Source organism: Drosophila yakuba, chromosome 3R, assembly GCF_016746365.2.
Source record: "Drosophila yakuba strain Tai18E2 chromosome 3R, Prin_Dyak_Tai18E2_2.1, whole genome shotgun sequence".
In the NCBI taxonomy this organism is placed as follows: Eukaryota; Metazoa; Arthropoda; class Insecta; order Diptera; family Drosophilidae; genus Drosophila; species Drosophila yakuba.
This window is the reverse complement of record NC_052530.2, coordinates 25,543,462-25,562,975: the sequence shown is the minus strand read 5'-3', so window position 1 is coordinate 25,562,975 and position 19,514 is coordinate 25,543,462. Positions and strand designations below refer to the sequence as shown.

At 41.5% G+C, this 19,514-nt stretch overlaps 4 protein-coding genes and 1 long non-coding RNA gene across 7 annotated transcripts; 2 read left to right on the top strand and 3 right to left on the bottom strand.

Annotated features, from left to right (window-relative positions):
• The first annotated feature begins 165 nt into the window (after positions 1–165).
• On the top strand, positions 166–1,984 carry LOC6538336 (sperm-associated antigen 1). The gene is made up of 5 exons (XM_002098827.3): positions 166–542; positions 609–1,027; positions 1,083–1,210; positions 1,272–1,399; positions 1,456–1,984. Exons 1-5 carry the CDS (start codon positions 270–272, stop codon positions 1,891–1,893), a joined length of 1,386 nt encoding a protein of 461 aa, XP_002098863.1. The 5' UTR covers positions 166–269; the 3' UTR covers positions 1,894–1,984.
• Positions 1,985–2,433: 449 nt separating this feature from the next.
• Positions 2,434–11,025, bottom strand: LOC6538335 (uridine phosphorylase 1). 2 transcript variants are annotated; one of them, XM_002098826.4, is made up of 6 exons: positions 10,735–11,025; positions 9,064–9,133; positions 4,201–4,324; positions 3,437–3,784; positions 3,007–3,378; positions 2,434–2,938 (listed from the first exon to the last, which is right to left on the bottom strand). In XM_002098826.4, exons 2-6 carry the CDS (start codon positions 9,117–9,119, stop codon positions 2,795–2,797), a joined length of 1,044 nt encoding a protein of 347 aa, XP_002098862.1. In that variant the 5' UTR covers positions 9,120–9,133; positions 10,735–11,025; the 3' UTR covers positions 2,434–2,794. The 2 variants fall into 2 exon arrangements, with proteins under 2 accessions (XP_002098862.1, XP_015048784.1); XM_015193298.2 differs by lacking the exons at positions 9,064–9,133; positions 10,735–11,025 and adding an exon at positions 5,412–5,654.
• A 2,934-nt stretch (positions 11,026–13,959) lies between these two features.
• Positions 13,960–17,404, bottom strand: LOC6538334 (tetraspanin-13). Of its 2 annotated transcripts, XR_005561445.2 has the most exons (5): positions 17,235–17,403; positions 16,705–16,872; positions 15,733–16,095; positions 15,131–15,655; positions 13,960–15,034 (listed from the first exon to the last, which is right to left on the bottom strand). XR_005561445.2 is itself a non-coding variant. In XM_002098825.4 (4 exons), exons 1-4 carry the CDS (start codon positions 17,292–17,294, stop codon positions 14,939–14,941), a joined length of 687 nt encoding a protein of 228 aa, XP_002098861.2. In that variant the 5' UTR covers positions 17,295–17,404; the 3' UTR covers positions 13,960–14,938. The 2 variants fall into 2 exon arrangements, 1 of the variants encoding a protein (XP_002098861.2); XM_002098825.4 differs by lacking the exon at positions 15,131–15,655 and having other exon boundaries at positions 17,235–17,404.
• LOC120321733 lies at positions 16,869–18,038 on the top strand. The gene is made up of 2 exons (XR_005561446.1): positions 16,869–16,990; positions 17,757–18,038. It is a non-coding gene; the product is annotated as an uncharacterized LOC120321733 (long non-coding RNA).
• Positions 17,705–19,211, bottom strand: LOC6538333 (putative gustatory receptor 97a). The gene is made up of 2 exons (XM_002098824.3): positions 18,039–19,211; positions 17,705–17,981 (listed from the first exon to the last, which is right to left on the bottom strand). Exons 1-2 carry the CDS (start codon positions 19,080–19,082, stop codon positions 17,748–17,750), a joined length of 1,278 nt encoding a protein of 425 aa, XP_002098860.1. The 5' UTR covers positions 19,083–19,211; the 3' UTR covers positions 17,705–17,747.
• Positions 19,212–19,514: the final 303 nt, after the last annotated feature.

The following is a 19,514-nucleotide window of genomic DNA, read 5'->3' as shown; positions in this document are numbered from 1 at the left end:
GCGTTAAGGGGGTTGAAGATAAGAAAACAATAGTGTATTTTAAATAAAGCGTTTTAATTCGATTCATTGCTTTTAGTCAAACATTTAGAAGCTATGCTGCTTTTGAAACAAGCTGAAAAAAACTCTCACTTTGACATTTTAGGGAATTCACAAGAGCACAGATGTTTGTTGTCAAGCAAGCCGGTAAATGTTTGTTTGATCGATATACACAAGATTAAATAAAAACCCCAAGCAGCTCCTGTATTTATTTGATAGTGCAAAGCGGAGACATGGAAAATGAAAAAAAGAAATCTCTTTTGGAAAGATACAACATACCACTGCACTATTTGGACTTTGCCCATGTGGAAAAGTGTACAAATGCCCGGGAAATGGAGAAAATCGTCCAAGTCCTGCGTTCCGGCCAGGAAGGACATTATCCTGATTTGCAACGATGTGCGGAAGAGAAACTAAAGGCACTGAAACCGGACAGTAAGCTATTTCGCTACGAGGAGCAGATAAAGCAAAGCAATATCTTGGACAAAACCGAACTAAAGCCAATTCTGGTAGGTTTTCTTCTAAATTTAATATAAATATTTATGGATTCAGGATTTATGGAATTATTGTTTCAGGACTGGACTGACGCCATTAAAACAAAGGATAGTGCTCTCAATGAGCTGAAGAAAGTTAAGCAGAATTTGAATCTTCCATCTGTGCGTAAACTTTCCAAAATCGATGTGGATGCAGAAAGTAAAACTGAAGCCCCAAAACCAGCGCCAAAGGCCCCAACCCAGCCTAATACCAAAAATAAGGAAGCTCGAATTAAATCCACGGATTATAGTAAATGGGATAAGTACGATCCCGATGAGGAGATACTGCGCATGGACTTGGATGAGGAACGCGACCAGGAGCAGGTAGAGAAAATCATTGCCACTCGCAAAAAATCGGTTGCCACTGATGATTTAAGAAGCGAAAAGGATTCCCTATATGAACGCCTCCAAGCACAGCTAAAGAACCTAAGCCAACTGGAGAGGGAGCAGTTTGCCGAAAGGTAGATATTGTTAAGTGCTTTATTTGCTAACCACTTATTTAATTTGTATTAAAAGACATCGACTGCGTGGCAACGAGAACTTCAAGGCCAAGGAATACGAAAATGCCATTGAGGAATACAACTGCTCCATCATATACGATCCTGAAAACGCAGTACATGCTTACAATAACCGCGCTGTCGCTCGTAAGTAATAATAGTATATATTATTCTTCCAGATACAAGTTCTTGTTGACTTCATCCACAGATTTCAAGTTGAAGAAATACTTTTCGGCCATATCGGATTGCCAGGCCTGTCTGCAGCTGGACCCTATGAATGTTAAGGCGCACCTTCGTATGGCTGAGGCCCACAATGCCGAAGGAAGACACCTTGAGGTGATGATTTTGTATACCTTTTTCTGTTAGTATTCAGCTAAAGTTCTACGTTTCAGTCCCTAAGCATTTACAAAAAGGTCCTGGACTTTGAGCCGGGTAATGCCATCGCCACGAAAGCCGTGGAGAAGCTAACTTCGATGTTGGGAGAGGTGGCACCGTCCAGTGCCACACGTTTGAAAATTGAGGAGATTGATCCTCCGCAACTGAAGACTTCCGAAGCCAAGAAAGAGGTTGTGAAAAGTGCCACAACTGTGGTCAAGAAAACCGAACCACCCATTAAGGACTACGATCTAGCCGAGTTGGTCAAGCCAAATCGCATGGTCAAAAGCAACTTGGTGTCAGCCGCAGAGGCATTGGGCAATAAGCTGCAGGCCAACAAGGGAGGTGCTCCCAAGAAGCCACAAAGTCCGCCCTCGACACCAAAGGAAGCCATGCTGCGTTTGCCACAGGACAACCTCAACACCAGCAATAAACTTCTAATACAGGAGATTTAAATAACTAGATACTGTATCTGCAGCATGAGGTTTTTACGATTGTAAACTTATTTAAAAATATATGTAGTCCAAATAATGGCAAGTCCGCTGATTTGGTATCTTCTCTATAACAATTTGCCACCAAAAAATGTTAAGTCGCAGAGTTGGTTGTATAATTTAATTACAATTTCTTTTAATATACCGTTGAAATATTTTTCATAAATTTCGTTTTTACAATATAACCTGTATATTTGGTTTTGTCGTGTGTTAAACGTAATTGTATTGATGTTATTTTCAGCATTTTGTTCTTCATCGTATTGTTTTCATTAAATTTGGATATAACTAGACAGAGAAAGATAAAGTGCTGTTGGTTTTTTTTTTGGTTTAGAGACGAGTGTACGGTAGCAACACTAATCAACACGTACGATTAACAAATCTTTAGGAATTTCAATACATTGTAATATAATAATTTATAAAATGGAAATGTAGCATTAAGTGTGTTTGTTATTGTTGAACTTTTGCTTAATAGATAAGCCCCATTTAAAATATGCAACATAACAATTAACAATTTCATAATTCTTCTATATTATTCGTTATTTTGTTTGTGATCTCAAAAGCGTTTATTTCTGATAACCTTTGAACGTCACACTCAGTGATACTATTTTCATATGTTATTGATATACATTTATATATATATTAAATTGTGGTAACATATTTCAGCGCCTGGCAGCTCAATGAATATACGTACAATATGCTCGGTTTTAAATTATCCAATGAGGTTGTGGGCGATATACACAGAAATAAAGCTAGGAACTTAATCAGAGCTAAACTAGGGAATGTTGAAACACGATTGTATACTGGAGAGATGCGCACATATAATGTAAGAAGGTGAATTGAGATGGAACTGGTTATGTGGCCCAGTTTACTCGTGGGCCTGAGACTCCTGCTGGACGAGCTTGAAGCGTCGTGGTGACTTGATGGATCCCTGATGTCCAAACAGCGACTTCAGCTGTCCATTGTGCGTAAGGACCTTACGAATGTAGCGCGACACAAGGATCTGCGGGCGCTGTTGAGGGTAACAAATCATAAGTTTAATTACACTCCATTGACAGGATGTTAGTCTGGGTCACTCACCGCTTGCCACTCGTTCATGACCTCCTTGGGCGCGTTGACCTGATCCCCATTCAGGCGATTCAGCAGGGCCACACACACCACCGCTGCCTTGATGCCGGCATGGTGGGTGAGGGCCGCGAAGATGGTGCTCTCCATCTCGATGTTGACCACACCGTTCTCGCGCAGCTTCTCCAGGTAGTCCATCTTCTCGTTCTCGCTGAAATCACAGAATGCGCCATCCAAACGGCCCTGGCCCTCGTAGAAATCGTTGGTGCACAGCGTCTTGCCAATGATGGTGTCGTACGGATCATCGGGACTGGCCAGGGACTTTAGCTCACGGGCTAGCTTCTTGTCCAGCTTCGCAGGACGATGAATGGTCTTGCCGAGAATGGTCTGTAAAACAAGTGCTTAGTGAGATGATTCTAGTTTTAGTTATTTCAGTTAGACTTACAAACTCATGGGAGTTCCTCAGCTGACCATCGAGGGCATCTTCGGTAATGATGACGGTGCCGCCGTCAACCCCCACTCCTCCGCAGGTTCCTATCCTGATGAACACGGGATCCTTGCACTTGGCGTGGTACATCAGCTTGATCATCTCGTGCATCAGGATGCTCACCGAGGGCGTTCCCATGCCATGGCTGACGCACAGCACCGGGCCCACTTTGTACATCGAGTAGCGATACGAATAGGCGCTGATGTCCTGCAGTTGGGTGCCCGCTGGCAACTTGTAGCCGATCTCGTTCATTATGAAATGGGCGAAGTTCTCCATGCGCTTTGGTGTGCCGCCCATGCAAACGAACTGAAAGTCAAAGAGTTCACAGAGGCATTTATTAAGTGAGCTTATAAAGGGGAATAACCGGCCTCGTTTTTCAGATGTGTAAATTACTAATACCGCTGATCTTGTAATCTAAACACGCCGCCTAGGTATGACTATACTGGGCTAAACCTAAAGTTTGTACTATGATTATTTATATAAAATATATTTGTAAATCGCAAATCGAACCTGTACTAGATTAGTGTATTGAAATATTTATTGAGTTTATAATTCTGACTAAGCATATAATTAGCTTAATTGGCAACAGCTAATGAACTCGTTTCGCTTGTGCCCCACTTGATTTGATAACAATCAAGGTCTAGGTCTGGGTCTAGTCTCCTCCACCTATTGTCTTTACCCGTTTCAGACTATGAATAATTCAATTCATTCAGACCACTCACCTTCACATCGCCAAACATCTCCTGCAGATCGTGGCTCTCGCTGCCCAATGCCAGGTGATACAGGATGTCCTGGTCCATGAGCTCGATGTTTGAGTTGCGCAATTTGACGGTTCCATCGGAGTATCTGCAATTAAAGCGAATGCAAAGCGAATTAATTAGGATTGCATTCTATTCGCCGCCGTCGGGGCCATAAATTCACGCCCACTTCAGGCCAAGAAATGAATGGGTTAATTACTTTCAGCTGTCGGGAGTAAATCACACTTAAAAATACTGGTTCTCTGATAAAAGATAAGGTTATCTAAGTACTTCCTAGAAATGTGGTTGCCCGAACAAGCCCCCAAAAGTGTAATCAGTAGTTAGGCAGGAAGAAATTCGTCAGCACTGGAATAATTATTTTTCACAAAATAAACTTTTGTTACACACAAAATTTTGTCACACAATCGTGAGTTAGCATATTTATTTATTTAATGGAAATGCCAGTTGCAAATTTCGTATTTCTAATCAATATTTGAATCTGGTTTGTATTAGTGCCTGTATTTATAGAGACCCCCCATGCGATGTAGGGTGCCTAGATTGTACCAAACCCCAACGAAAATCATTGTCAAGTGCGTCAAACGGGGAGTCGGAAAAAAAACATGTTAGAAGTGTGAGCAAAACAAAAAGCGAAATGTCTATGACTCTAGCATAATCAGCAATAAAAAAAACCGTGTAGTCTTGACCTTGATTGATAAGCGTAGTAAATATATTTCGTAAGCACTGCGACAAACATCCGATTATAATGCACACAGTTTGAAGCATAACTCATGAGTTGATGAGCTCGGAAACCGGATAAGATGAAAATGAATCTGTGAAATGAATACAGGGTAATCGAGTTGCCGGCACACCCACCGGTCTGTGCAAATATTTGCCCAACTGGCCAAGCGTTCTGTTTTCCTTTCGGCTCTTTGGCAGAGGCGTTTTTCTCGGTATTCGCCCAGATGAAGAGGTGGTTTGCTGCCAACTCAGCGATTTGTCATCCGGCAAACTATAGACAGCAGACTGCATTGCAGTGCACAAATGGATTTGTTGATTTGGTGATCAATAGAAAACTGTTGTTATTTGTTGCTAGGAATTAAGAAATTGCCAGAGCAACTTTCTCCCGCCAAGAGCAACAACCCCCGGGTGCTGTAGAGAAGCAGCTGCAGGACGAAAACCGGTTTCAGCATCCTTACCGCGTTATCCTTTTCACGTGCGCATCATCCGTTTCGTCGTCCTGCAGCGAGGACCTGTGGGCGCAATCGTAGTGGGCCTTGAAGTCGTGCGTCTGATTATCGGTAATGGTGGGCGGCATGATGTCACCTCTCGAATGTCCTTTTCACTCCACAAACTACCAAACTAGCAAACTAGCAACCAAAAGCAGCCAGCGAGCCAAAAAAAACAAAACTAGTTACTCGTGTAGACACGTCAACGCTTCGAGCGAAACTGAAAAAATTTCTTGGGTTTCGCCGGCTCTTATATAGGCCGGTTTACAGAGCTCTGTTAGCCGAATGCCCATTTTGCACCGCCTCTGCTAAACTATATAGATAAGACAATCTTCTCGGCGAATCGGAAGTTATGCTGCGCAATTTGATAGTGCAATAGAAACGAGCTGGTCGGCGGGGGCAAGGAAACCTTTATGGAATTTCATACAGCCGATTGTTATCAGTTCAGTGCGACTTATGTATGCATCACTAATCAAGTGCAATTGGCCACGAGCCTTGAGGCGAAATTGCAGCTGAGCATAACGGATTTGCGTAATCCAATTATTGCAATTTCGCTGCTTTATTCGCCATGTGAACAGGGTGCTCGATCAGGTCCAATCAGCCGAACCAATAATATAACATTTTATATATGCAAATTGGCTTGGAATTTTTGGTTTTGTATATTTTAAACGGGTTTTTAGCTACCATTATCGCTTCACATTCTTCAACTCTGATATTTGCAAATTAGATGCAAATAAACCAAAGTCGGTTAATTTGCCATTTTTACACTAATTTTATAGAACTAGGCACCCTGTTAACGTAACTGAAAGTTACTTCACAAAAAGCCATATTTCACCAGCTACAAGAATGTGAGCAGCGCAACTATTTGCCATTACTGTAGTAGGCCCAGTCAGCACTGCGTCATCCGATGTCGGTGGCTTTATTTTCGTAGTCAGGCCATTAAATATATACATAAACAGACGACGGCGAAAGACAAACCAAAGAGGAGCTCAGTGCCCACTCACCGATACTCCTGCACTCACACTGGCACACAGAAAGCGAAACAATCAGCAAAGAAAACAGGAAACTTGAACAAACAGAAAGAGAAAACAGAAAAATAAATACAAATGGGTAAGACTATAAGATACCCGATTTAGATACAGAATGTTTTAGGCTGTGTTGCATATGAGAAGATTTTTACCCCTTACAGAAACGAACTTCAAGCTGTTGAGTTTTAAATTAATATATATGTATATGTATGTATATGATATATATGTATATAAATATATGTATGTAATATGTCTTACTAGCACAATATACCCGAGAGCTGCGCAAGTAGTAGGTACTAAAAAAAATGAAAAGAGCAAAAGGCAAAAACAAAGCCTAGTCAAAAGCAGTCAAAAAGGGGGCTCGGCTGTGTTGGCTCAGTAATCCCACAAGAGAGAAAGAGAGTGCGACAGAGACAGGGAGGCGAATAATAACAGAGGCAGAGAGGGAGACAGCGAGACTGCAATAGAAAGAGAGGGAGGCTTCTATGTACGTGACGAGGCTCACAATTTGGTTTTGAGGTCGCATTTTGGCGGTAAGCAGAGTGCGGCAGCAGTGGAATCCACTTAATGGCCATACTCGTAATTAACTTGGCCGATTCGCCGTAACTACCATTGATGGACTTTGCCAGCTGCAAAGCCAAACAAAAATCGCTGTTTATATAAGCGAAAACTATGCGAGACTTGCTGTGATATTCGTTTGAATGGCAAGCGAAATAAAGAAAACTCATTAACCAACACAAGTCATGAAAAGTGGTTCAGTATCAATATTCAAGTTTGTTTTCCTCATAACACTGGTACATAGTACTTCTTGAGGTACTCTTTGTAATTTGAGATGAGTACGCAATCGTGGCCATTTGAAGTCGTTTCTTTGGGTCATTCCACTTGGTTGGGTACCGTGGGTAAGCCTGACTGTCACTGGCAGCAACAAATGTCACTGCCATGAATCATGTCTTTCCTTTGTGAGCCCAAGCACTTGATCTATTTAAGGGTGACTTAGCACTTCTTAGAAATTATGCACAAGATACAAATTCTGGTTATTTTAAACTTGTATATTGTATTATTTAAAATTTAATTTCCTAACTAACTTTAAATACTTCGTTACCCCAGCCGACATACCTTTCTCATTTTCTCACAGTGAAAGTTCATAAATCCAGAATCGATTTAAATGTTTGGGAACTTCTTCGAGGAGAGGAAAAGCTTTTTCCAGCTTAGACAGAATTATGCATTAGTCACGTCACACGGCAAACCATTAATCAGAGAGCTTTAAATGGACATCCTTTAAGGCTGTAAAGTCCTTTTGAGCCGTACCTTACCTTCAACCCCCCAACAAAAGGGGCGAAATGGAATTGCATTTACCCGGACAAAGCTATTAAGCATTTCTGCAGGTCGCAGATAAGACATGGTCGGGTAATTACTAAAGGGCCACTGGAGGTGAAAGTCAGGCGGAAGGTCATGCCAAGTCCAAACAATGAGACGAGAAATGCAAATGAAGCTGTGGACAATGCAGATGGTTTATAAAGGGATTGAGAAATGAGAAATCGGGCGAAGAACGCAAAAGTCAGGGCCAGTTCAGTGGGCCAAGTCGTGTCGTCATCCCAAATTGCATTACTCACGCACCACTGGCCGCGAGCCAAGGATCACACCCACTCCTTTTTGGGTGTGGGCGTATTGGCAATATGGCCCTTCAACCGGCTGACATATGCCATGGGCCCGCCCGAATCGATAATTGGCTCTTTATTGTTTTGCCGGCTTTGAACTTGCGACTACTGTGCGTATGAGCAATGCCAAAGTGGCAGCAACACCACCCACTCCAATGCCCAAGGCCACTGAAGGCCTGTTGGAGATAATAGAACGCCCTCGGTTCGCTAGTTACCCATTTATTTTCGCACTTTGCCAGCAGGGAATGTGCAAGATACTGTGTCTGATCAATCCTATTTATAGGTCTCAGTTGTGGCTGACATAATGTTTCTGATAGCTGAATGAGCCAGTAATTAAAGGCAATTTGTGGGTAGCCGGTTTTATGCGATTATGGCTAATCCAATTAATAACGATTTGTGTCATTGGGTAAAAGGGAGAATTACTAATCTGTTGAGCAGAGCAAATCAGATTAAAGCATATATAAGTTGTATATTCCATTTTGACATCAGTTATGCTAGTTTTCTGTCTATAACCAGTGTTTATATTTAATTTACTCTTTATTTTATCACTAGAGAACTCTTCTGCATTATACTTTTAGGCGCAACCCTTTTTACTAATAGATTCTTGTAGAAATCAACCGACAACTTTACTCCCAAGAGGATAATATATGTACATAACTTTCTTGTTGCAAGCTGTAAACAAATTGGCAATCCACCTTGCGAGTGCAAATTGCTCTAACACACCCGCATTACCAACTTTTCTAACTACCAACAATGGCTGGCATATTGTTAGTCAGCTGCGAAGTTTAGTCACAAAAGTTTTTATTTATAGCCCCAGCATTGTTGGCACTCTTCCGGGGCCCAAAACTTGCAGGCGAGTAAAACAAAAACTTGGAATTAAGTCAGCCCAAGTTGGGGCCATGCTGTTAATTTCAGCCAGCAAAGTTAGTTACTTACTCGTCGAGCTCCTCCTCGGAAAGGGAGGCACTGTTTCCTGTGAGCAGCAGCGACATCTTGCGGTGGGTGCCTGCAAACAGAAAGCGAGGTGTGGGTGAGAGATTGAAACGTAAATGGAATTTTAATAGCGCGTAATTCCAATGTGAAAAGTGGCAGCATCTTTTGGCAAAGGCCATGCAAAGCCCATTTAAATGCGTGCCACATTCGGAGGCCTAAACAAGCTTTGCCGTAGGCTAGAAAAAAAGGGGCAAAGGAACTACAGTGAAAGAATTCTATTAAAAGTCGTTTGAAAAATATAATTAAAATTTATGACCACATTTAAAAGTATAAAAATTAATACAAATAATACTCTTTTTTTTGGTTTATTAAATAAATTTAATTTTATTTTGTATGTGTACAGCGAAAGAGTGGAAAGCGCGCACAAAGCATTTTGACAGCTTTTAATTAAAAAACGTCAGGGAAACGTCACGTGCCAACATCAATGCGAGGGTTCGTGTGTGCTGGATCTTGGAAAATTGTTTGGGGGACTCCTTGGAGTCCTTGAAATGTTTGCAAACCCAGCCGGACCAGTCAAATGTTTGAGCCTTTCATTCTGCGGAGGCTTATCCGCTGGCACTTTGCGCATTATTTTGGTCCCAAGATGGGACACGTTGCGCCAACATGAAATGCCTCCCTCTAAAAGTTATGCCACACTCTGGCACCGAAGTATCTTTCTGTGTTGGGTGTTTGTTGTTCGCTGGGCAAGAAAGTTCAAGGCCAGCCACAATTAGCTTGACCAGGCAGCCACTCAAAAGCGCCGCAGGGAAGGGCAAAGGCGGTGTCCTCAATTTTCCACTTTGTTTATACTTGTTTTGCAGCAATGTTTACTCGGCTTCTGGCTATGCCTTGAATTTGTAATTATGAGAAAGGAAAGCAGATGGAACTGTTGCATACTTTTCGGGACTTAGAGGCACATCGGGGGATTATTTTAAGAGATTTATTGAAAGCGTCTTGGAAAAACCATTATTGGCAGGATATTGCAAAGGTATTTTCTAGAGCTTAGTCATTTTTGGGGGTGGAACTCAAATGATTATGAACCTTAAAAGATATCTCTTATGATTTATGACAAACTTAATCAGTGTAATTATGCAAACTAAGAGTAGTAGAAACTAATGAAGAACTAATTGGGAAACGAGGGTGTTGAAAAGTATCTTTCTAAGTTAATTTAAAGTTTGACTCTCCACATCATGAATCATCCCTCCACTGACAACGAAGATAATCCGTTTTAGTGTCTGCACAGCTTGTTGACCCATTAAAGTGGATATAGCCTTGAAAGCGTTTGCTGAACCATTTCAATGAACAACAGGCCAATGAATGCAGATATCCAGCTGATGCAGACGGAATAGAAATAGGGGTAGCAAAAGGAGAAGGGTTGATACAATTACAGTGCTCCCTATACCCTTGAGAACTTTATTCAATTATATGAAGAAACCTCGTTGACCAGCAGATGTTTTCAAGACACAGTGCAATAGTCGCATCAGCTGGCTTGTGTGTATCCTGCGACAGGATAACAGCAAGAATCGAGCTATTGATTTTCTTCGCAGACAGCATTAACAGAGAAAGTTTTACGACTCATACACCGTACTGGGCATATTTATTGTTGCTGTCGTTTTTCCCGCTCCACTGACTTACGTAAAGAGTTCTAGGTGTTGTGTTTTTTTCTTTGCGCTGAGTTCGGCTGCCTCTTTTCCTGATATGCACCAAATAATGAAAATTGCAGCACTATTATATCGTGTTGCCTTGTCGCGATATGCGCGTTGGTATTTCGATTGCTGAATTGCTTTGTTTATCTGCAGGCACGTGAAGCAAACAGGAACGCTTTCTTCCCCTTCTCCACACTCTCTTTTCCGATACAAAATCACGGTGGCAACACGGACAGAAGAGCGACGACCAGAGCTGCGCGAGGTTTCAAAACCAACTGACTGAAGGGGAGTCCCACACAGCGAAATGGCTCGACTCGACTCTACTTGGTTGAAATGTTCGCTCACTCTCTCTCTTATAATTTTCACTCAACGCTCTGAAGGAAGAAGCGCCTCGCTCACTCGCCTCACTCGATTTTGAACTCGGCCAAGTTTTGCCACTGTCCAGGGGTTATTTAATTATACAGCCCCACAGCTAAGCAAGCAAGGCCAATAAAAACTGTTTACAATTTCTTGAAAATCCCACTCAAATAGAAGTTGCGTACGGTGAGAGGGGGTGTCTTTGGGCTGGGTAATGGATTTCTGTGCAACAGCTGCTGCGCAGACCATGCCACACGCGTTGCTCCTCCGTCTCCTAATTACTTGGCCTACAGGACATGAGCTGACCATTAAAGCTGAATTGAGTTATTTTTTAATGTGCACTTAAGAACCTTAAAGGTGTGGAAAATTGTTTAACACGGCGGCTCTCCACTTGTCGTATACGCAACCTGAGTGATGTGGGGGTGGACGTTACGCATACGCCATGTATGCCACATCATAACTGCAAACACACACGAAGTCGGTATTTGTTTATTCATTTTATTCCGTTTTATGGCGGTCGTAAAGCGTTTCCTATTCGAGCGGATTGTGGAATTTATTGAGCGAAAATATAAAGGATTTTCTTAATGGAAATGCTGCTGAATACATTAGAATGAATTTGCCGAGTTGAAGGGTGCGTAAAATCATTTAAGTGTGTCAAAACAAACAGGTTTATTTATTGGATTTTTGTATATATCAACATAAAATGTTGTGCATACTTTTCTTTTAGCGGAAACAATGAGATGCTAATTTTCACATTCCCCATGGGTAATCTTTTTTTAGCTGTTTACCAGAAGAACTTTTTGTTTAGATTTTTAGAACCAATATATGTTCAATGCCAAGGAATGTATGAGTCTAATTAGAAGAAAATGCCGTAAACAAGTTGATGAATTTTGTAAATTTTCCCTTCAGATGAGATCACATCTGTCCGTGGGTTTTAATTAAATGTAATCAATAGGCGGCTTGACTTTAACTTGACATTGACATTCAAATAAATTTCCCCTGTTCTCTATCGCTTAATTTCTAAGCTTTCACATACAGCCGTGTATACATATATATACACATATTCATGCCCCAAAAAAATCGCCATGGTTGACTGCGGCCCAGACGGAGATAATAAGTCCAACATGACACGACACCGACATGGGCAGTAAATTCGAATTACGAATTACGATGGGCGGAAAGGGCCCTCCCCCCGCAAAGAAGAAGAGGAAGAGCGAGCGGTAAAACGGTGACTAAACGTTTTGCTTTCGTGGATTTTCGACAATCGAGCGGCGGCTTCGCTTCGAAGGAGCTGAAAAACGTTCATTTACTCAAGTGACAAGAAAGAAATCTTCATAGAAATGGCATGAAATTTCCATTTCACTGCATAATAATAATCATCAGGATTTTATGCCGGGAATCACATCGTTTTATGTCTCATGGGGCACGCAATTGACAAGACATCGCTCATACGCAACGTTGGATCAACAGTTGAGAACACAGCATATGGTGGATTCAGGGATAAGGGCCGAGCCCAGCCATTAGGAATTTTAATATCTGGCGCGTGTCAACGGCAAGAACACTACGAAAATGAAAGGGTCAATCATATTAAGGTTACCCAAAGGATTCCTAGGAATTCTAAAGTTCAGAGCGGGTTTGGCATATTGAAACTGCTTATAAATCAACCCTCAGATGGAAATGTTAGTTGCCTGCGACTTTTAATGCACTATTTAAAGTTTCATTCGATACACAAGCAAGTATAATGTACTATATTTCCATTTGTTGAATCGATATTTTTATTCTTAGTGTGCATTCCTGCTTCTCCAATGGCCTCTGGAGGATATGTCTCTCAAGCGCCCACACAGACGCTCATTTCCTTGATCTGTTTGACAAATAAATACTGATGTTTTCCCACCTCGTTGACACGACACTTTGGATGAATTTTCCATTTCCATTTCCATTTCACTTTGCAGGCAGGAAAATGTGACGAAGTCGCATCTGTTGTTGACCATTTCCGCTGCGAGTGTCAACACGGCCTACCAAGAAATGAGACAAGCGTGTTTTTTGGGGGGGGCGGACCAACTTGGGGCTGGGTCAAACCCGGCATGCAGGATACCACCACGCCCACATTCCAGCACGCAAAAGCGGAAATGCCGCCCCTGGATATCCGCCCCTGGACTGAGTCCTTGTTACGTAAGCGAACAGCTCTCTCTCTAGTTCTTCTCGCCGAGAGAACAATGTTTTCTGCATCGCAGTGCGTTGAACTTGGCCCAATTCAACGCAGCTTTGAGTGAGATTTTCCCTCGGCCATTTTCTCGTTGAGTGTGGGAACCACCTCACTCATAGGGCCCACCCCTTTCTCCTGCCCCAGGGAGGCGTCAGGCTAAGCGCTAGCGTTAATCTCCTTCTGCGCTTAGGATGATTATGGTGTTTGGGACTGTGGTTACAAATCGATAGAAAAGGTACAACCAATTTTAAATATTTAAATTTCAATTATAAATATTATAAATTATTAAATAAAAATGTATACGTAAAATTTAACAGCACACCATTTGTTTTTAAATCTAAATAATTTATTGGTTCATGTTATATTTATAACAATTAAACTAACAAATTAAATCATGATACAGACATAAAATTCCATGTGAGGAAGAGCAAACCGTAATAAATGGAAAACGCAACACCATTACACAAATTTCTATCCTTCCTTATCCTAAGCCCCCAACCATTTCGCCACCTTTTGCGGGCAGCAAGGATGACTGTGGTAAGCCGAGACCCTTCGCTAATGATATCCCAAGCCGCGAATTCCCAAGAGGAAGTGTCGCTCATTAATTGGGTTTGGGGTAATGCGGGAAATGAAACTCAAGACTCGCTTTCGTTTTGCTTTTGTTGTTTTAAAGATCATATTTACTTCAATCACAGCACAGAATACAGAGAATATTATCTAATGGTTTACTTGTCGCTCGAAAAGAAACTGGAAAGGAAACTGTTGGGAAAACTATTTTCATGTGAGTGTGAAGTGTGCGTAGAGGAAGTAGCGTGTTGGTTGTGATGTGTTTCAATTTGTTTTTGGTGGCTGATGGCGTTTGGCATTTGGCGAGGGTAAAAGTCGAGAAGGATAAGCTGCAGAGAAAGTCGAGCTAGTGCGGAAAAGAAGTGAAAAAATTGAAGAAGCAGTTTTCTTATGTGTAGGGCTTTATCCGTACAGACTTGTATAATTGTTGACATGTATATGTATAGAGGATTACTGTTTTTTTTTGTTATTTTGTGGGCTTTTTTTTTCTCGCTAGTTTAAAGTTTAACACACAGCTAACATTTAGAGTATTGTTTATACGCCTTGAGGGCAATAATGCAATTACGTTTGTATATAGGTTGATGTATACTTATTACGTTGCTAGTTACAATTGTTGACTGGTTGTTAGTTCTACAGTAAGATCAGGTTGTTGAAATGTTTGTCTCGTAGTGGTACAGTAGTTTTGAGTGGAGGTCGAGTCACGTCGAGTCGTTCATGATTGTTGCGAGTTGCAAAGAAAGGCATTAAGAGCTAACTAAGGACATTCAAACAGTTAAACTTAGATTAAAATATTACATCTAAACATAATCTCAATGGAGGTTTCATAATTAAATAACTTTGTGCAATAAAAGCATGTAGAATAGTAAAATAAAATTATCCTTAATAGCAGCAGTTTTGAGCACATTTATAACTTCTCAACCTTCTCCTGCTCCTTCTATTAAGAGTAATCATTTGTTCCAGTTTGCATTCGATTTGTGTTAGGAAACGCGATTGTAAGAATTAAAATTCAGCCTTCATCCCTTTGACTAAAATGTTTCATTTCCACGTTGTAGTTTCAGCCTGTTCAATATAAGTAATCGTGCGGAAAAACGGCGCGTGCGGGAAGATAGCAAGGATCATGTTGGTTCCGGTAGCGACGCGCCAGGAAAACAGCCAGGACCTGTGATAGAAAAGTTAAATTAAACAGTGCTCAACAGATTCAAGAATTAAAAATATGAAATCAAACTATATAAACAATTATATAAACAATTCTCACCCTTGGTCACTTGTTGGATTTATGCTTAGTCAAAGAGAGGCAGTCGTGTTAGTACAAATTGTATCGAAAGTGTTAAAGAAAATGTGTTGAGAGTAAAGGGAAATATGTTTCTTAGCTGATTGCTTGTTTTTGGGTTAAACGCTTTGCTCTCTCCTTCTATATATATCTCTCTATAATATGTATATATGTCTAAAGTTGTATATCAATTACGAACTAACACATTACGTACATAGTTCTGCGGCAATGTGATTTAATATATATATATCTGTAGATGGTATAAATATAAAGGATGCTTGTATATGTATGGTATGTCGGCCCCAAGGGCTCATGAAATCTTCCATCGCAACGTTAAACATTTAGCAGAGACAGAGCAGAAATACATGCACTAAAGAAGTTTTGAATGTTTCTGTATCTGAAAAATGTTTATCCCTTTCACGACTAGCTTCTAATTTAGAGAAAAGCGCTGGGCAAGCCCCGCGGATCCTTTTGATTGCGATAGCGAACTGTTAGCCAGACGCCGACGAACTAAGCGCAGCATGTGGGGATTGGTTTGATAGGAAATTGGATTACTTGTATCAGATATGCATTAATCTGCACTTTACCTCAGTGAAGCTGAAGAAGATGCCCAAACCGCCGCACAACTTGAAGGCATAATCGATCTTGTCCTCCAGTAGGGGTCCACAGGGTTCACAGCGACAATCCGGCTCGGAGGAGTGGGCACAGCACTGTTGATTGATCAGCTCGCATGAGGGCTCATTTGGCGAAGGAACCACGGGAGTTGTGCTCGGTGCGGTGGCATTGAATCCGCAGCATTTCAGGCTGTCCTGCACCTGTTTGCGCAAATCCGTGGGCACCGTCATCCATCCTTGCTCGGCGAACTGCTGCTGCTGCTCGGAGTTGACGGCCAAACAGGAACTGGCGATGGAGAACTGGATCAGGAACAGCATGAACAGAATGATCATGTACTGTAGCCGGAGAGGTTCTAAAGGTTAAGGCTAAGCCGGGCAGTGCTTTTGAAATATATTTTCACTGGGGGTCACGTAGTGATACCCTCCAGTTGACGTCATGGAAGCACAACAAGCGAGGCGGCAGCTACAGCCACTGAGGCCCACTCATAATTTCAGTCATTACGGGCCCGCTTTCTCTGCGGAAGTGGGTACTTGGCTAAGTACGCTAATTGTTCCACATGCCACGACCTTCGTGGTGGGCCACAATGGCGGTTAGAATAATAGCAGTGCTAGGATATGCTTTGAAGCTACCAACTATTTAGTGCATAAAGCTTTAAGGAAATGATTGTAAGAAGTATCTTAGTAAGATCTCTGTTTTAAACTTTAAAGAAATTATTGTTAGAAGTATCCTACTTAAATATCTTAAGATCCTTGCTTTCAATTTGCATCATGTTGTTTAAAGAAATTATCTACAGGTTTTAAATAGTGCGATGCAAGGCTAATCAAAATTTCGATTCCCTAGATATAATTTAAAGTTCTAAGCTTGCGCTGCTATTATGTTGACCACGACTGTAGCTGCCAGCTCTGTGCGTTTGTAAATTGATAGGCTTTGTGGCAAAAGGATACGAAGAAGAGCATCACTTGGTGGTGCTTCACGGCTCCGGCGAGTCCCAGCATGGATATGCATATGAGGATGACACCGCAGGCCAGGATCCCGCCCACAATCGGCAGGTTGGTCACGATGGAGGCGGCACGCGCGTACACGCCCACTCCAATCAGCAGGAATCCAATCATCTGTGGGGTCGCACACACACACACGCACGCAGAGCAAAAAAGAAAGAATGAAAGGAGGCAAATGAAAAAGGACTCAAGGATTCTCGTCTTGAGGGCAGCAACAACAAATGGCCGAAAGGTATGTATACACACACATACACACACACATGCAGATTGCACCTGCCACCGCAGAGGAAAATCAATATATATTTATGTACGAAAATGATTCAATAATGATAATTTAATTATTCATTTTCCATTGTAGTTATTGTTGTTGTTGCTGCTGCCGTTTATTCATTGTTCCTCTTCCGTGTTTGTTGTTGCTGCTTTTGCTTTGCACAACAGTTGTTGTTTTTCTGCTTATGTTGTTTGTGTTTGCTTACCACATACAAAATGTTGAGCGCAATTAGCGCGTTTTTCGAGCAGGTGAAACCGCCGCACATGATTTTTGTTTGTTTATTCTTACTGGCTGCAAAGGATACTGTTTAAAAACTAATTTAGCTAATTGAATTTATTCCGTCTACAGAAGTTTTCACTTTCAATATAGATTTCGATATCGATACGATAACCAGCAACTAAACCGATTGGTTTCAATTGGTGTTATCGAAATATTCGCACGGAATTCAAACTTTGAAATATGTTTAAAAAAGAAACTACACTTAAAATATTTGTTGATTAATTGAATAAAATTTTAATTATCTACCAAACTATAATGTAACCAGTAAATGTGTTAGACAAGCAGCTGTAGTAACGCGTTTATGAGTCTTATCGATAAAATAGCTTTTTGACTGCTTCACTGACTAAGGCGGTTCTTTCAAATAGTATTTTAAAGATTTAATACGCTGTGTTTTTATTTATTTATATTGTGTTATTCTTAACAGTTCAAGCTATCCATTTTATTTTAGAGAAAACCTTAAGGTCAAGTCACTTTGAATGAGAATCAGGAGGCTGCCAGTGACGGACGAGAAAACCTTATTGACCAGCGAGGTGTTCAGCTCCAGGAGGCCCAGTGGCATAAGTTTATAGTCGATGGTGGCGACCTGTAGCCAGAAGGCATTCACCACTTGCTTGAAACGGGCATCGGCGTGCTGCAGTTCGAATCTCTGCAAGAGTTCTCCAGTTCTCCTGGTCTGCAATTATAAGAGCTTAGTATTTTATCAGAGATTAAACAAAATGATGACAATCACCTCCATGAGAGTTTGGTTACTTATCCGAGCCACCATGACGATTTCCAGGAAGGGCACAGCCAGAAATACCAGCAGCACAATGGCCTGGAAGAGATCGAAAGGCTCCTCGTTGATGTAGTGATCCGCGATGGCCAAGTACTGATTGTAGCATCCCGTGGTGATGCCGAGAAGGTTCATTAGCATCGACATCACCATGGACCAGTCCGTGAAATGAAGGTATTTCTTTGAGCGGCTGGCAGTGACGCCATATTTCTCGGCCAACTCATCCAAAAGATCGGCCAACTCGCAGAAGCGACGCATACGGTAATAGGGCTTATGGAGATTCATCTGGACAGGTGACTGCAGCATATTGGCCTCCTTAACAATGCCGTGCAACTTTCGATTTAGCGCAGCAATCACCAAATTTGCAATTACCAGGCCGCCGAAGAAGCAATTATTTATCTGGTTCGATACAATCAGCGGCAACATGGTCTTCACGGTCGCCAAACTCGTCCACTGATTTTCCGGATGGGAGCGTCTTTGATATAGAATCAGAGTTATATACGCGATGAGCGGACAGAACACGATCTTGAGTAGGCTATACACAAATGCCCGCCACACAATTATCGCCGAAATGTCCACCGAATCGAGGAGCTTAAAAAGGGGAACACTGTTCTGGAATCGGATTATCTCCAAAGTTTTTACCCATTGTGTCACATAATTAAAAAGACAAACGCAGACGTTCATATAGCAATATATTCCAATAGTATTTCGCAGGTTGATCTGGCCGGTGGAAATTTCGTTGTATATATTCCAGATGTAGAACAGTGCAAAACACGTGGCCAAACATAAGCTATAGATAGTAACCCCTTTGGAAAACACAAACTTTTTGCGCCTGAAGGAAAAGCGACCGAGATAAACGCCGTAAAGTATGTTGAGGAATACGGTCACGTACACACAAAATGTCACCAGTTGGGAATGGAGTTTTCCTCGGCGGAAACTTGAAGGAAGTCTTCGCTGCCAGGCGGAGCGAAATCGACGTGTCAGCCTTCGCAGGAATCGCATTGTACTGAGGATGAATTGGGGATGAATTCGAGCTAGTCACTTTGGCTAAATTGGTGCTTAATTGCCAGGTTTCTTATCTAAGATTAAATAATATAGTTGTTAAATGAATCACGGGTAGTAGTACTGTGTTAGCCTCGTTTAAGGGAGTTCCAATCAAAAATTATATTGTATTTTTATGTTGATCTATATTTTCAATCGTGTTATCTTCTTACGGATTAGTGTAATTTAACTAATAATGTTTTCAAAACAATAACATCTACGAGTTTACCTTTGCGAAACTCGATTAAAGTATGTATTCTTAGTTGTAATTTGAAAATTTGATAATGAGGAATATTTGAAATTAACGAACATTTCCCTGCTGACCAGTTCACAGTGCACTGCGAACTAGTTCCGCACAGCCCAACGGAACCTGCCAGCACTGCCGCGAACCGG

Excerpts from the sequence above, each read along its gene's own strand:
- LOC6538336 (XM_002098827.3), top strand. The coding sequence starts at position 270 with ATGGAAAATGAAAAAAAGAAATCTCTTTTGGAAAGATACAACATACCA. Across the intron at positions 543-608 it reads CCGAACTAAAGCCAATTCTG|GACTGGACTGACGCCATTAA; the intron begins GTAGGTTTTCTT and ends TTATTGTTTCAG. Across the intron at positions 1,028-1,082 it reads AGGGAGCAGTTTGCCGAAAG|ACATCGACTGCGTGGCAACG; the intron begins GTAGATATTGTT and ends TTGTATTAAAAG.
- LOC6538335 (XM_015193298.2), bottom strand. The coding sequence starts at position 5,530 with ATGCCGCCCACCATTACCGATAATCAGACGCACGACTTCAAGGCCCAC. Across the intron at positions 3,785-4,200 it reads AGATGTTTGGCGATGTGAAG|TTCGTTTGCATGGGCGGCAC; the intron begins GTGAGTGGTCTG and ends TTTGACTTTCAG. Across the intron at positions 3,379-3,436 it reads TGAGGAACTCCCATGAGTTT|ACCATTCTCGGCAAGACCAT; the intron begins GTAAGTCTAACT and ends CTTGTTTTACAG.
- LOC6538334 (XM_002098825.4), bottom strand. The coding sequence starts at position 17,294 with ATGTGCGGCGGTTTCACCTGCTCGAAAAACGCGCTAATTGCGCTCAAC. Across the intron at positions 16,096-16,704 it reads ACCAAGTGATGCTCTTCTTC|TACATGATCATTCTGTTCAT; the intron begins GTATCCTTTTGC and ends CTCCGGCTACAG. Across the intron at positions 15,035-15,732 it reads TCTTCTTCAGCTTCACTGAG|GTCCTGGCTGTTTTCCTGGC; the intron begins GTAAAGTGCAGA and ends TTTCTATCACAG.
- LOC6538333 (XM_002098824.3), bottom strand. The coding sequence starts at position 19,082 with ATGCGATTCCTGCGAAGGCTGACACGTCGATTTCGCTCCGCCTGGCAG. Across the intron at positions 17,982-18,038 it reads GTAACCAAACTCTCATGGAG|ACCAGGAGAACTGGAGAACT; the intron begins GTGATTGTCATC and ends TTATAATTGCAG.